At 38.9% G+C, this 15,801-nt stretch overlaps 1 protein-coding gene across 1 annotated transcript in view; it reads left to right on the top strand.

The window, feature by feature from the left end:
• LOC126397625 (NACHT, LRR and PYD domains-containing protein 3-like) overlaps window positions 1-15,443 on the top strand; it is a 40,490-nt gene extending 25,047 nt beyond the window's left edge. Inside the window, exons 15-19 of the mRNA XM_050056536.1 lie at window positions 4,971-5,188; window positions 5,540-5,805; window positions 8,645-8,761; window positions 8,907-9,048; window positions 13,085-15,443. Of these exons, the coding sequence (XP_049912493.1) occupies window positions 4,971-5,188; window positions 5,540-5,805; window positions 8,645-8,761; window positions 8,907-9,048; window positions 13,085-13,422 (1,081 nt within the window). The 3' untranslated portion in view covers window positions 13,423-15,443. The remainder of the gene's footprint in view (window positions 1-4,970; window positions 5,189-5,539; window positions 5,806-8,644; window positions 8,762-8,906; window positions 9,049-13,084) is intronic.
• Window positions 15,444-15,801: the final 358 nt, after the last annotated feature.

Below are 15,801 nucleotides of genomic sequence, written 5' to 3'. Positions count from 1 at the left end.
GTATGTTTTAATAAGGTTACCAATAAGTAAAAGATATTTAATAGTTGTCTATTTTTTTCATTACTGTACCGAAAAAAAAACGAACCGTGACTTGTGTACCGAGGTACGTACCGAACCGAGATTTTTATGTACCGTTACACCCCTATTAAATAGCCTAGTTGGGATGGGATCTGAGAGACACATTGATGACTTGGATGAAGAAATCATTGAGGTCAATTCTTGAAGAGTAATCTGGGAGAAGCAATCTAAATATATATCAGGTCTTACAGCTGTGTTTGAGGGCAGATTGGTAATGTCTGAGGACAGGAGGTCATGAATTTTGCCTCTAATAGTTAGAAATTTGTCATTGTCTCTCTCCCAAGCAGATACAGAAAAACTGATTAATGCTTTTATATCCACCAGACTGGACTATTGCAGTGCTCTTCTGTCTGGTGTGTCCAAGAAAGCCATTTCTAAGTTACAGCTTGTGCAAAATGCAGCAGCACGTATTCTGACAAAAACCAGGCAGAGGGCACACATCACTCCAGTTTTAAATCACTACATTGATTACCTGTCAGTCAAAGAATACATTTTAAAATTATTTTATTGGTTTGTAAAGCTCTAAATGGCCTTGCCCCATCTTATCTGTCTGACATACTCAAAATTTATGTGCCTTCAAGGTCCCTAAGATCTTCAGATTCAAATCTCTTAATTGTTCCGAAGGTTACAACGAAAAGGCATGGAGAGGCAGCCTTTGCTTATTATGGTCCTAAACTCTGGAACAGTCTACCTGAGGGTCTTTATCTTAGGAGCTCTAAATCTGTTGAAACTTTCAAATGAAATCTTAAGACACACCTTTTAATCTTTGCTTTCTCTTGAAATGTGTTTTTATGTATTAATGCTGTTACTAGGCATTCCTTTTTTCATGCTTTTATTTTCTTTTTTATTTCTAACAAATGGCATGATTGTCTTTTCTGTTCAATACTTTGTGTTGCATTTTATGCATAAATTGTGCTATATAAATAAAGTTATTATTATTATTATCATTATTATTATTATTAAAAAAGCTCATAAAATCATTACTTCTAAGGGCTAAAGGAATACAAGGCTCAATAGAGCTGTGACTCTCAGTCAGCCTGGCTACAGTGCTGAAAAGAAACCTGGGGTTGTTCTTGTTTTCTTCTATTAATGCTGAGTAATAGTTTGCTCTGGCATTGCAGAGGCCCCTCTTATACGTTTTGAGTCTTCCCAGACTAAACGAGATTCTTCCCGTTTGGTCAATCGCGATATTTGTTTTAATTTTCGGGTTTGGGAGTTGTACCAAGGAGCAAACTTTCTTTGCTTCATTAACTTCTTTTTAAGAGGTGCTACAGAGTTGAGTGTTGTTCACAGCGAGCCTGCAGCGCTATCGACAATTTGGGAGAGTTTAAAGTCAGTATGGGAAACCTCTGTTACAGAGGGACATGGTGTTAAATTTAACACATATGGAATCATTTCCTTAAATTTTGCTACAGCACTATCTGATAAACATCTATAGTAACTGTTGCTGAGTGGCGTGTAATCGAGTAGAAATAAATCAAAAGTTATTACATAATGATCTGATAGCGAGGGATTCTGTGGAAAGACTATTAAGTTTTCAATTTCAATTCCATACGTCAGAACTAGATCGAAGGTATGGTTAAAACAGTGAGTGGGTTTATGTACAGCCTGACTGAAGTCAATGGCGTCTAATAATGTGATAAATGCAGAAGCCAGGGAGTCATAATCAACATCAACATGAATATTAAAATCACTGACAATAATAACATTATCTGATTTAAGAACTAAACTGGATAAAAACTCTGAGAATCCAGATACAAATTCAGAATACGGGCCAGGAGCACGGTACACTATAACAAATAGAAGTGGCTGCGAGGTTTTCCAGGTCGGATGTAAAAGACTAAGAACGAGGCTTTCAAATGAATTATAATCTAGTTTAGGTTTAGGACTGATTAATAGACCAGAGTTAGAAATGGCTGCAAATCCCCCTCCTCGGCCGCTGCTCGAGGAATGTGGGTATTATTATGACTGGGAGGAGTGGATTCATTTAGACTAATATATTCATCGTGACACAGCCAGGTTTCAGTGAGGCTTAGTAAATTTGTTTACAAACACTGCATTAGATGACAGAGACCTGAAATTTAACAGCCAACATTTAATTCTCCTGTTTTGTCTTTCTGTCACAGAAGAAGTTGTAATTTTTATTAGGTTTTCATGCACTACTCTTCTTTGTTTAACTTTAGATTTAAATAATTTTGGCATATCCTGGTTTAGGCTCATAGTCAGGACATTTTTCAATGCTTTATAATATTGTGTTGGGTTTTTAGAGGGGGGCTTCTTGGCTTTCTTTCAAGCCCAATTGTGAATCTTTCTGACAAATATTGAGGTAACTGTAGCCCTTTTAACAGTCAATGACACACATTTTTTCACAATTTTTGCCTAAAATATATCTTTCCTTTAAGTCCCGTGGAATCTAGAAACATCAGGGACACAAAACTCAGAAACTGGAATACTCACAGGACTCTAAAGATTCAGGAAATGCATATTATACCCATACTATGTAGTTTGAGTAGCTTGTAATTGGTATGTGTCAGAGCAAAAAAAAAATAAAAAAAAATAAATATAATTTGTAACAATATACTTTGGAGGAGAGTCATTTTAACCTGTGGGTGGGTAGACCAATGAGAAGTGGATTGCAATAGTCTAACCGGGATGTAACAAATGAATGGATGAGAGTTTCTGCAACAGATTGGGAGAGAGAGGGGCGGAGACGAGCAATGTTTTTCAGGTGAAAGAAAGCAGTTTTGGTGATGTTCTTGATGTGTGTGTCGAAGGAGAGGGTGGAGTCGAACATAACATTTCTGACTTCAGTGACAGAGGAAGTGATGAACCCAGGGATGTTAAAGTTGAGGTGGGAGACCTTATGGAGTGTAGATGGGGAGGCAATGATGATGGCTTCTGATTTATCCTGATTAAGTTGGAGGTAGTTGCAGGTCATCCAAGTGTTTATGACATTTAAGCAGTCTAACAGGTTGGATGGTGGGAGTGTGTCTGATGGCTTGGAATGAATGTAGAGTTGTGTGTCGTCAGCATAACAGTGAAAATTAAGACCATGCTGACGGATGATGTGACCAAGAGGAAGAATATAGATGATGAATAGTAGAGGACCGAGAACTGAACCTTGGGGGACGCTGTGAGTTAGTGGGGATGTGGGGGATCTAAATTTGTCTATGGATACAAACTGTTCTCTGTTGGTGAGATATGACTTAAACCAGGATAATGGAGTACAGGTGATACCAAGAAGGGTTTCTAGTCGGTGAAGCAGGAGATTATGGCAGACAGTGTCAAAAGCAGCAGTGAGGTCTAACAGAATCAGTATGTTGAGATGGCCAGAGTCAGCAGCTAGGAGCAGATGTAACTTTTGTGAGAGCTGTCTCAGTACTGTGTCTAGCCCTAAATCCAGATTAAAACTCTTCCCAGTGGTCATTGGTGGACATGTGGGCCTGGATCTGACTGGCTACAATCTGCTCAAGGAGTTTGGTTAAAAATGGAAGATTAGAGATGGGTCTGTAGTTTTGGAGGTCATCATGATCTGAGCCAGATTTCTTGAGAACAGGTGTGATAGCAGCAAGTTTTAACATAGAGGGAGCACAGCCAGACAGAAGAGAAGTGTTAATTATATGTGACAGCAGGGGACAGAGAGCAGGCAGACAGGTTTTGATCAGAGGAGTGGGCATATGGTCAAGTAGACAAGTGGTGGACCTTGACTTTAAAGCAAGTTCTGTTACAGTCTGCTCAGTGACAGGAGAGAAAGCTGAAAAAGAGCTGATATTGGTAGGAGGAGGGGTGGTGATAGGATGATTTTGTGTAGCTGAGTATTGTAGAAGCTGATGAATAGAAGAGATTTTGTTCTGGAAGAAGTCCATAAAATCACAGCAGAGTTTAGTGGAGGGAGACAAAGGAAACTGATTAGCTGGTTGAAGTAGCTTATTGACGGTGTTAAAAAGGGCTCTGGGGTTTAATGCCATCCCTCCTAATCAGACCAGGTTTTCCCCAGAAAGTTTGCCAATTATCTGTGAAGCCCACATTGATTGCTGGACACCACCTGGACAGCCAGCGATTGAATGATGATATGCGGCTAAACATCTCATCACTGGTCAGATTTTGGAGAGGTCCAGAGAAAACTACGGAGTCCGACATCGTTTTTGCATATTCACACATCAAGGCAACATTCATTTTAGTGACCTCTGATTGGCGTAACCAGGTGTCATTATCGCAGACGTGAATAACAATCTTACTAAATCTAAATCTATGTTAAAGCCTTAGCCAGCAGTTTTGAATTTGATTCAACGTCACCCGCTCTGGCCCCAGGGATACATTTGACTATGGTCGCTGGTGAGGCAGGGTACACCTTGAACAGGTCGCCAGACAATCACAGGGCTATTTAGTTCAGGTTTACTAAAAATATTTTACACTGCCTATTTTTGTTTTCATTTGATTTAGTTTAATAAAGTAACCCTGCTTAAAGCACCAGTCCACTTTATCAGAACTGCAGTGCTTAATTTTTAAGTAATGCAGCATCATATTTCTAGTTTTTATACCAGGAAAAAAGCTGGATTGGTTTTGTTTTTGTCTGCCTGATAGATGCTGTGTGCACTAAACCTGACTTTAGTCCCAAATTTGTTTCCTCGAATTATATTAGAATTTAGGGGAATATATGCCAGATTGGGTTTTTGTTTGATGTCAGGATGCCTGATCAATCCCATAAAGAATCAGTGATTTTTTTGTTGGATGATCAAATGAATCATGTGACCATGCAGAAAGGAAGACTGAAACACTTACAACACCACAAACAAGATAAAAAAATGTGAAGGGTCTGCATGGCTTAACTCAGCACATCATAGATTAACAGACTGAAAGCTTGTTGTAATCAGTTCTTCTTTGTCCTACAGGTTCAGGTGTCCTGGTCCAGGTGTGTTCCAGTGTGCTTTAACTGGAGTCGTGTTTGTTGTGGCCCAGGAGGCGGAGCTGCTGTACAGCATTGTCCAATGGGATGAGATCATCCTCCAGACAGCTGGCAAGATGGCTGCAGGGCCACTATTCAAAATCACGTGTTCAGAGGATGCTGCTGTCTGTCAGCTCCACCTTCCACACTGTGAAACAAAGGAGGGTAAACACATTGCTGTCTTCAGTGTGAAAGAAATAACGAGTGAAAATGCAAAGATTTGTATTCATGTGTAGTGCTACCAGTTTAAACTAGCTGCATATGGTGACATGCAAAAAGAAAACTGTGTAAAAAGTGTAATGGAGTTTATTAACACTAAATGCACACATCCAGACAGATTATGTGTGAAAAAGGAAAATAATAGTAAATTAGACGAGTAAAAGACAGAGGCAAACTGGCACATCCTTGATATGACAATAGATTCATTCTATCTTTCTGAACTCGAGAAGTAAGAACTGAATACAGCAGAATAACCTATTAGCAGTAAAATAAAATAACAGCTCTTTTCTTTCACAGCATTGCTGATTAATGGCCTGTTGTCTGTCGTCCACATCACTGATGATGGAATGAGCATCTTGAAGCCGTTGAAGATTACAGACACTCATGTGATTGTGAAGGTCCCTCACCTCTCTGCCTTCGGTCTGATCTGGGATTACATCAAAAGGCTTCTGAACTTCAAACTGCCAATAACTTGCCAAGTTCTACTGTTCCTCAGACCTCCGAGCAGAAGGCATCAAGTACTCAATGTATTACTGCTGCCCAGCAATGTCCCTCTGAATGAGGTAAAGCTATCTGTCATATGTGCTCACTATCAGCTTAAACTTTTTTAAGCCACAGCAGTTTTAACAAAGGAGATTCAGGTCAGTCAGACTTTGTGTCTTTTATTTACAAACCACCTTATGCTGTGGTAAGAATCTAAATCAATCTGAACTGTAAATCATCAGATTGCTCATTTTCAGTGTTTTTTTCCCTGGGTTTCTCTCGTGTATTTCTTCAAACAGGTGGTGTTAATAGTAAACAGTGACTAAAATTAAAATATTGTCTTTAGTGAATAATGATAAGGGAAATTATGTCTTCATTTTAACTGACTTTATTAGGGTCCGGGCAGCTAAGCTGCCAGGACACTATTGTAATCCTAGGTATTCTTCTTCTTCTTCTTCTTCTTTCTTTCTTCTTTCTTCTTCGGAGGAAATCATACTTCCCATGGGTGAAAACTCACCAAACTTTGCACAAAGGTCCAGTCTCATGCCAGATATCCTCAGCTGTACAGCAAGCGTCTAAAGTTCAAAACGTTGAAAATTCATAACAAATCAACCATATGTGCTACAACTTCACAACTTCCATCAAACTGTAGCCCCAATACTGAAGAAACGTTGGTACATTTAAACCCATTAAAAATTATGAAGTTCATCACTCTGTTTTTTTTTTCAAAAACTGTAAAACTTCTTAAACCTATCTCCTCCCACAATTTTTGCTCAATTGACACCAAACTTGCTACAGAGCATCTTCAGACTGTCCTGCACAAACGATCCACACAGATTTTTGATTTATCGAAAATTGAGCCTACAGTGCATCAAAATGTTTGACTGTAAACGGTACTGTAAACATATACATGCAGATTCTTGCTAAATAAATCTTCAGTGTTAATGAAAAAAATGAGTCTAGAGTCATGGCAGATGGTGTGTGGCAAATTTCAGAATTTTATCTCAAAAACTGAATTTTTGACAGCATTTTGAATTTTGCTCTAATGTGAACAATTGGAGTCAATGTAAAAATGGCAATTTTAAACATCAGTTTTTCACTTATGGAGCAAATCAACCATTGTTACAAACAAATTACCAACATCTCCATGCTGTCTAGATGCAATATGTGTATTTTCAGATTTTTGTCTTAATAACTGAATTTTTTACAGTGGTTTCAAATCTGCCTTTCCATGCACGGATGGCTGCTTTCCTACACAACAGTGAATGGCTTACTCAATTTGTGAAGCCACTGTTGAGTTGCTACTTGCCAATTAGCTCAGAGCGGTAGATGACCGTCTTAGGTTCCAGAGGTTGCGGATTCGAGCCTCAACTGGTGCAGAATCCACATTGTAATGTAATCATCTTCTTGTGCTCCAGCTTATTGCTTAAAATTGCCTGAGCGTGACTGATCACTGTGCAGCATCTTCAAGTCTTTTTTCTGCTAGAAAATCTGCCTTCTCATACTTGAAAATAAACCAAACTTTGCACAAAGATCCAGTGTCAATAGACGGACGGCTGCTAAACCTGCACGTCTGGCTTAGTCAATTTGTGAAGCTACACATGAATTGTCACTGACTAATTAGCTCAGTGAGATAGAAATTGATTCTTAGTCTCAGAGGTTGTGAGTTCAAGCCTCAGCTGATGAAAAAAGGAGATTGTGTTGCTAAATTCCTAAATGTCTTCCAATTCTTCTGCTTGTTGCTCAGAATTGCCTAAAAATGCCCGGACCCGACCCATCGCTGCGCAGCAGCTATAGTTATGATTGGGTTTATTGCGTAATTTCTTACATTTCTATCAGTATTGCAGTAGAAAACATGAGAAAGTTGTTTTAAGTTTACAGGTTGAGTAGGTGATTCTGGAGAAACATAAAAAGGGGTTGGTATTGCTGAATACCAAAGGGTCAGTGTTTGACAACTTGAGAGTGACACTCAGCAATCTTTCTCCATAATCACCTACTCCACCTTTAATATGTAACTGTCATTTTGCATCCAGGAGGGTGACTCACATCCTCCAACCAAGTGAAATAATGGTCTCAACAAATAATGATACCAACTGCAAATCCAGAAGCCGTACACCTCCTCTCTCTACAGGTCATTTCTAAATTGTTCTTTTAATTCTTTGAACTAAGCGGTTTCACAAAAATGTTCCCATTAAATCACTGTGTTTCTTAAAAGGGTGTGCGGAATATTTAATGGCAGTGAATGAAATAAATACAGGAGAAGTTAGAAGTTCATTTACTCTTCCTATAAGACTTCTTGGCAGAGTGATCCATCACAGCCAGTCTTTATAAATTTTTCCCTAAAGAGGTAAAAATTAAGTTTATTTGGATTACTAAGGTTGTTATCTGTTAGAATACCTAGGTATTTAAATAATGGGCTACAAAAGGCAAACCTATACCTAGTGATCTGTATGATGATGAAATACAAGTAACTTTCCAAAAGTTAAGGGATTCCTGCCTGTTACCAGCAACACACATATATGAACAATTGCATTATTTCATCTGGTCACTGTTCAATGGATCTGTAGAGAGGCTACAAAAGGGATAGTTGCTAAATATATTTCAATAATGTTTAAATACTGATATTGAAATACTAATGGTAATGTTTATACCGGGTGGCGTAAAATACTATGTAATGTAACCATGGTTTTTATGTGTTTTTATTCATTTTCTCTGCAATGCTGTTGAATTACTTATTCTACACTTTAATTTACTGACATTATATCCTCATGATTATGCCTGCGCTTTTATTTGATTGTAATTTTCTCCGTAAAGCACTCTGTTAAACATTTTTTGTTTTTAAATGTATTATTATGAGTAAAATTGATTTGACTATCTGAGCATTAACTTAATAATAATGAAGATGACATGTTACTGAAGGTTGAAGAGAAACAAAGAGGCGCTGAGTACATCCCGATTGCTTCCAACTGTCTCCTTCGCTTTGGTCAAAGTTACAGTTTTCACTGTGAACCTCAGAGCTTCAAAATACAGCCTGAGGTGAGTCAAGTCACTTCTACACTTCTAATGGTTACAAACAAAATTATCATGATGGCTTAATGTTAAAATCATATTCACAACCAGGAAAGTACCAGATAAACATTTTTAACCTATTTGAAAATGACACAATGCTTCTGGTTTACAGTGTGAACAATTTCGCTCAGATTATGGACCAAATTATCATCCGACATTTGAAGTTTTCCTGACAACGATCCCAGAGGAATTAACTTTGATGGTCCAGGACCAAGGGAGGCAAGAAGTCTGGAAACGTGACGTGGATCTGATAGGTAAAGGCTTCACCGTCCTGTAGCACCACTGATGTCACAGTTTAGACCCCAGTGATGGAATAAAATAGAATAGATATGTAACGCTCTCATGCACATTTGCCCCATATCATGTCATTACTTAACTGGACTGCAAGTTGCAATTCACACCTTTTCTTTAAAAAAACACTGCTGTGAATGTCTTGGCGTTGTATTTAAGAAAACAATGTGAGGGAATTTTAGAAACTGACTCAACCATTTAAATCACAGTTTACAGTAACTGTAAAAAACATTAACAAACCAAGAAGAAACCAGATATTTTGGCCACAGAGGTGCTCCAGTTTAGTCATTCAGTGAAATGGTTTTACTGGTATGGGAGTTCACAGCTACACAGCTTATGTTTGGCATCTTAGCTGTGACCCTGTCACTTCCTGCAGTATTAAACCTGTACAATCAGATGATGAAACATTAGACTGACCTTTGCGACTATGTGGACATGTGGCAAAAACTGCAGAACAGACATATTAGACTGCACCTACCAGCCAGCTGCGGCTCCATATGTTTCTTTTTTTTCTTTGTAAATGGATGGTGAATGGACTTGCACTTGTCTAGCGCCTTTCTTGTTGTTACATCAACCCATTGACACACACCAGTGGCCGAGGCTACCATACAAGGTGCCACCTGCTATTTAGCATTCCCATGCACTCACACACCAATGGCACAGCCATCAGGAGCAGCTTGGGGTCCAGTATCTTGCCAAAGGATACTTTGACAGGCAGACTAGAGGAGCCGGGGATCAAACTACCGATCTTCCAATTAGTGAACAACCGGCCCTGCCTCCTGAGCCACAACCTGGTCTTAGATTTTGTTCATAGTAGAATTATACAAAGTAATGCTGTATTTCTCTCTTTTGTCATTATTGTTTGGGCTGCAGTAGTGGTGTTTGAATAAACAAAAGCACAGATGAACCTACAGCTCAGATGAAAAGTGACCAGCATGGTTGCAGGGATGCTTGTCAACGTAACTTGGTTTTTATCCATACTCATGAATCTCTCAAATGCTCTCTTCTAAGTGTTTTTTTAAACTTTCTACTGTTAATCTCTGCTGTCTACAAAGTTACTTCAGTCCTCTGCCCTGCTGTTATAAACAGTTGAAATAGCCACAGACACTTGACTGTCCTCTTGTTATTACAGTCACTTCTTGGCCCAGTGGGTGGGGCATATCGACTAACAGCAGCTGGCAGGCTGCCAAAGTGTCAGTGCTACTTAGTAAGGAACAAGAAAATGCCTATGTTACATGTAATGGCATTGTACTGATGTTACACCTTAGAGAATTACAGAATGTTAGTGTTACACCACAGGTAATTACACAGTGTATGTGTTGTATTGTAAGAAACGACAAAGTTCCAGTGTTATGATGTAAGGAAAAAAGGAACGTAAGTGTTCCGCCTTAGGAAACAAGAGACTGCCGGTGTTACACTGTGAGGAACTAGAGAGAGATCCCGTGTTACATGGTGGGGAACAAGAGAGTGCCAATGTTATACCGTGAATAACGAACGAGACAAACTTAGCTTACATGTACTGGGCAGACACAGTTGTTTGTGTTATCAAGGAACAAGGACCAGCATCTAAACTGACCTAAGTTACATTTCAGGTCAAGTTGATTTTATTTATATAGCCCAGTATCACAAATAACGATTTGCCTCAAGAGTCTTTACAATTTGTACAGCAAGTGACATCCTCTGACGTTAAGGCCTCGATTCAGATACGGAAAAACGTAACGTAAGACAACTGTTGCAACTCATGATGTAATAACGGCTCATAATGTAATAACTTAAATGTAATAAAAGTTCATAATGTAATAATCGGCTCATAATGTAATAAAATCATGAGCACATAACGTAATAACAGCTTTGCGCATAACACAATAATGTAATAACCTATTACATCATGAGCCTTACTGGCGTCGCTCATAATGTAATAACAGTTCATAATGTAATAAATGCTCATATTGTGAGAAAACTGCTGCATTATCATCATTTTTACATCTTAAAGGTGCAAATAAAGCAAACGGCATGGGTTTCAGCGCATAGTAAACTAAATTAGAGAAACCAAGAATTATTTAATCGTAATTGCATTCTCACATTTTATTATGTAAGATGTATAAAGTTGAGCCACTAGGTGGCACCCGTGTTAGGTATTTTGGGCCTTTGAGAATGCCATGCTCACTTCCACTGTCTGATTGTTGCAGGTAAGCAGTTGGTGGAAAGTTTAAATATTATGACGGATGAAGACTGCTGCATAAGTATTAGTAGGTTATACAGAGTGGCTGGACGCAATAGTGGCCTTGCGTCCAATATCAGGCAGCTCTTCAGCCAAAATGCCAGGTGGATTACAGCCTGGATTGTGACTAAACATATATCCTTTGGATGGATCCATCTTAAAGACATTCATTGGAAGAAGTAAAGTTTTCTTTAAAAAAAACAACAACAACTCGTTAAGCCTTGATCTGAGTGAACACTGGAACAGTCACTGACAAATGGAGCCCCCTGGACTTGATTTCTGTTGGCAAGTATGATTTATTGTTATGTATTATTTATGCGACATCTATTGCACGTCTGTCCGTCCTGGAAGAGGGATCCCTCCTCAGTTGCTCTTCCTGAGATTTCTACCGTTTTTTTTCCCTGTTAAAGGTTTTTTTTGGGGGGAGTTTTTCCTTATCCGCTGTGAGGGTCCAAAGGACAGAGGGATGTCGTATGCTGTAAAGCCCTGTGAGGCAAATTGTGATTTGTGATATTGGGCTTTATAAATAAAATTGATTGATTGATTGATTGATTGATGCATATTGTTTAGTTAAATTTATTTGGACTTATGTTCTTACTTGGGTGTCCTGACAGGCTGTGTTTACATTTTAAGAACTTTTGAGCTGGTCCATTGTTATTACATGGTTCTAAAACGCGCTTCTCATTCTTGCACAAGTTCCAAAATAAAGTAAATTGAATGAATATATTACGCTGCTATCATGTATTTAACCTAAGTAGTAGGAAAACAATGCTTATTAAAAGTCTTTATTAAATTGGCATTAAGACCAACAATAAAATAACAGCAACATTTTGACTGGAAGGTCTTCACTAGGTTGTATGGAAGGAGAGAGTGTTCACTTACTTATTTGAAAAGACCAATCTTAAATGTGTTTTTATTGTAGAAGTTATTGTGTCCTGCATTTATTGTAGCAATAGTAAACAAAGGAAATGCTTTTTTAAACTACATGAACTACAGTCCCCTGCCTTCTTCCCTAATCCACCCTCTTTTCCAGCCGGCTTTTGAGTTGGTTACTGTCGCGCCACCTATAAACAAATCATAGTCAAACACAAACACAGACCTCTGCCCTTAAGTGCACTCTCGTTGTCAGTGTGTGCAGTTTTGACCTAAAAATGATGATAGTGCAACACTTTTCTCACAATATGAGCTGTTATTACATTATGAGCGGCGCCAGTAAGGCTCATAATGTAATAAGTTATTACATTATTACATTATGCACAAAGCTGTTATTACGTTATAAGCTAATGATTTTATTACATTATGAGCCGATTATTACATTATGAACTTTTATTACATTTCTGTTATCACATTATGAAGCGTTATTACATTATGAGCCATTATTACATTATGAGTTGCTACAACACCTCAGTAATGTGGTTGTTGTTGAGAGTTGTAGCTCTTGTGTTGTGTAGCAGCTCTCCCTATGATACAACACTGACATCACTGCTTAATAAAATATCTTATGGACTACTGTATCAAAAGAAGGTCTTCATATCAACAGATTAATGCAAAACTAGGAGGTGCCCTGATGAAACCTAAAAAAATATAAAATGTAAATGTCTCCCATTTGGATTCTGACTATTTCTTAAAGGAGAATACAGGACAAATGATGTACAGAGCAGATATGTTGCTGTATCAGACAAAAACATGACCTGTAGTTTCAGTTACATTTTTAATTTCTAAGCGATCTATTTCAAATTGATTATTAAACAAATTTCTTTTCCCTGGTGATCTTCCAGGTTCAAAAAGGGACATTCCACAGAGTAATGTCCCAGAAGAGGACAGTGTCCAAGCAGAGGACAACGTCCCAGCAGACAAGTTGCTGTTCTCAGTTCGGGCAGAGTTTGTAAGCAGAGTGTCTGAGCCTAATCTGAACAAGCTTCTGGATAAACTCCTTGAGTGTCATGTTATAAATGATGAAGAAATGCAGTCAGCCAGAACAAAAGTCAGAGCAGACAAAGCACGACATGTGATCGACACGGTGCGAAACAAGGGAACTGAAGCCAGTTCAGTTTTGATCGCTGCTCTCTGTGAGGTGGATTCACATCTTTCCAGAGTGCTGCTGAAATTAAGCTGAAGAAAAAACAAGAAACTGTGGAGTGCGGTGATGAATCTCTACAAGAGCTGACTCTACCACCAGCTCAGTGGCCTAGTGGTAGAGTGTCCGCCCTGAGACTGGGAGGTCGTGGGTTCGATCCCCAGCCGGGTCATACCAAAGACTATAAAAATGGGACCCATTGCCTCCCTGCTTGGCACTCAGCATCAGGGGTTGGAATTGGGGGGTTAGATCACCACATGATTCCTGAGCGCAGCACCGCTGCTGCTCACCGCTCCCTCAGGGGATGGGTCAAATGCGGAGAACAAATTTCACACACTCAGGTGTGTGGCAATCAGTGGAACTTTACCTTACCTTTAACTTTACTTCTTGTCATTTTTGAATGACAAGTTTTGCCTTTAAAGCCTGTTTCTATATTTTTAAAGATATTTTTGGGGCTTTTTTGCCTTTAGGGCAGATATAGCCCAAAAGAGGGAGAGAGAGTGGGGATGAAGGTTGGGTTGGAATCAAACCTGTGGCCACTGCAGAGGACTCAGCCTTTGAATATGCGGTGCACACTCTACCAGGTGAGCTAGGGGGTGCCCCAAGCTTTTTTTTTTTCCTAATAAGTTGACTTTCACTCTGAAAGTAATGCAGTCAAGTGAAGAGGGAAAACAGGGAGAGGAAAAGGGGACAAAATAGCCTATCAGAGTGTTGTCTTTGTTTTTTGCCACTAGATGGAGGCAGTACTTCACTGATGGGCAAAGATGATGCAGCTGAAGTATCTGGTAGACGTGATAATCAGAAAAAAAATGATAAAGAATTCTAAGTGAAGATTATACACTTTTACCACTTGTATGAAACCACTTAAGCATCTCAAGCCTGTGGTCACATAGTGTTTTTCTTTGGCAGTCAGTTCAGTGGCAGGGTGCTTGGTTTAATGACATGCTGCATTTGGCTTTTTTTTCTGACATCATGGCATTATTGTTAGCTTGATAGTTAACATAACGCTACATTAACAGAGGGTTGACTACACAGTTAACAAGCTTAAAATGGAAACACAACACCCACCATCAATATTCAGTGTCCAGCCCATTTGCTCCCACAAATGGACTTTTCTGTCTTTGCTTTTGTAGTTTCTGACTGACCAACACATTTTCATCCCAACTGGTCAAATACCACCGCTTTGTCAGTGGACATACAAGTCAGAATATGATGCACTAGGTAGCCTCTTGTGTCAGTTTAAGATGTTCAGGGACAACATGTCAATTTATGCGTGTTTCATGCATTATGTGTTTTCAAGAGATACTTTAATTTTCATGGGAAATGTACAGTTTTGCTCATTACATGCATACAGTTTTTTTTTTTTTTTTTTTAAATAAAGTTACAGCGTAAGTTTAACAGTTTGTTTTTACGTTGATTTTCTTAGGTTTAGGCAACAAAAGCACATGTTCAGGTTGAGAAAAACAAAACAAAACAAAAAAAACATCATGGTTTGGCTGAACAGTGGGCTCCAGGGTGAAACTCCAGAGCTTGTTTGACCCATCCACCTCTCCTCCCATCTGCCCTATATGGCCTTTGTAGCTCTTTACATTACAGTAGTTGCTGAGGGTATTGCAAACTGCTGCTAACTGGAACATATCAGGTTGTCTTTCTGCCTTCATGTCTGACGCTGACATCCACTGACAAAAAGCCAGTATTTGATGGCTTGTCTTGTTGCCCACCACCCCTAAAACTGACATGCCTGGTGCGTGTGATACCACCTGTAAAAGTGCTTCTGAGTGTTGTTCTCTGACACAGAAATCAGAAAAAAGTATTTGATGAGTTGGAAGTGAGAATGGGCTGGACTGACATATCATACAGCTCAGGACAGACAGCATCTAAAACAGCAGCAGTGACAACACTAGCACCTTTTTGAAAGGTTCAGAGATTTTTAACTACAAGTGCTTGGAGTGACCACACAAAAAACCTCTGAAAATGTTGGGCACTACACTTTCTTTCTAGGCTGTAAAAACGCTCTCCTCATTTGGGAACATTTGAAAAAAGATGCCGGCACTGAGGAAGCTTCAGAAAAAAATTAGCTGTATAAAAATTTCCAAGGATGTTGTAAGGTAAAACTCCTTGAATCCTAAATGTTTGCCCTCACTTTCCCCCGTTGTCCACCTGATGCATGCTGAGCGGTTCTCACTCCTTCAGAGGAAGATCATTACAGTAAATTAACCATCAGCCTTTTTACAGCCTTGGATGTAAATAAAATAAAAAAGAGAGAAACATATACTGCTTAATAAAGCATGTCTTTTTCAGGCGGGGGGACTTTTGGCTCTGGACCTTATTTTACATTTTGTCTTTAATATGCTTTATTGGGTTGACAGTAATCTCTGGGAGAAAAAGGTCAAAAGAAAAGGAGCAATAGCTATATAG

The sequence above is a fragment of the Epinephelus moara genome, chromosome 11, assembly GCF_006386435.1.
Source record: "Epinephelus moara isolate mb chromosome 11, YSFRI_EMoa_1.0, whole genome shotgun sequence".
Lineage (NCBI taxonomy): Eukaryota > Metazoa > Chordata > Actinopteri > Perciformes > Serranidae > Epinephelus > Epinephelus moara.
Note: the sequence above shows the minus strand (reverse complement) of the source record. Positions and strands in the feature narration are given on the sequence as shown.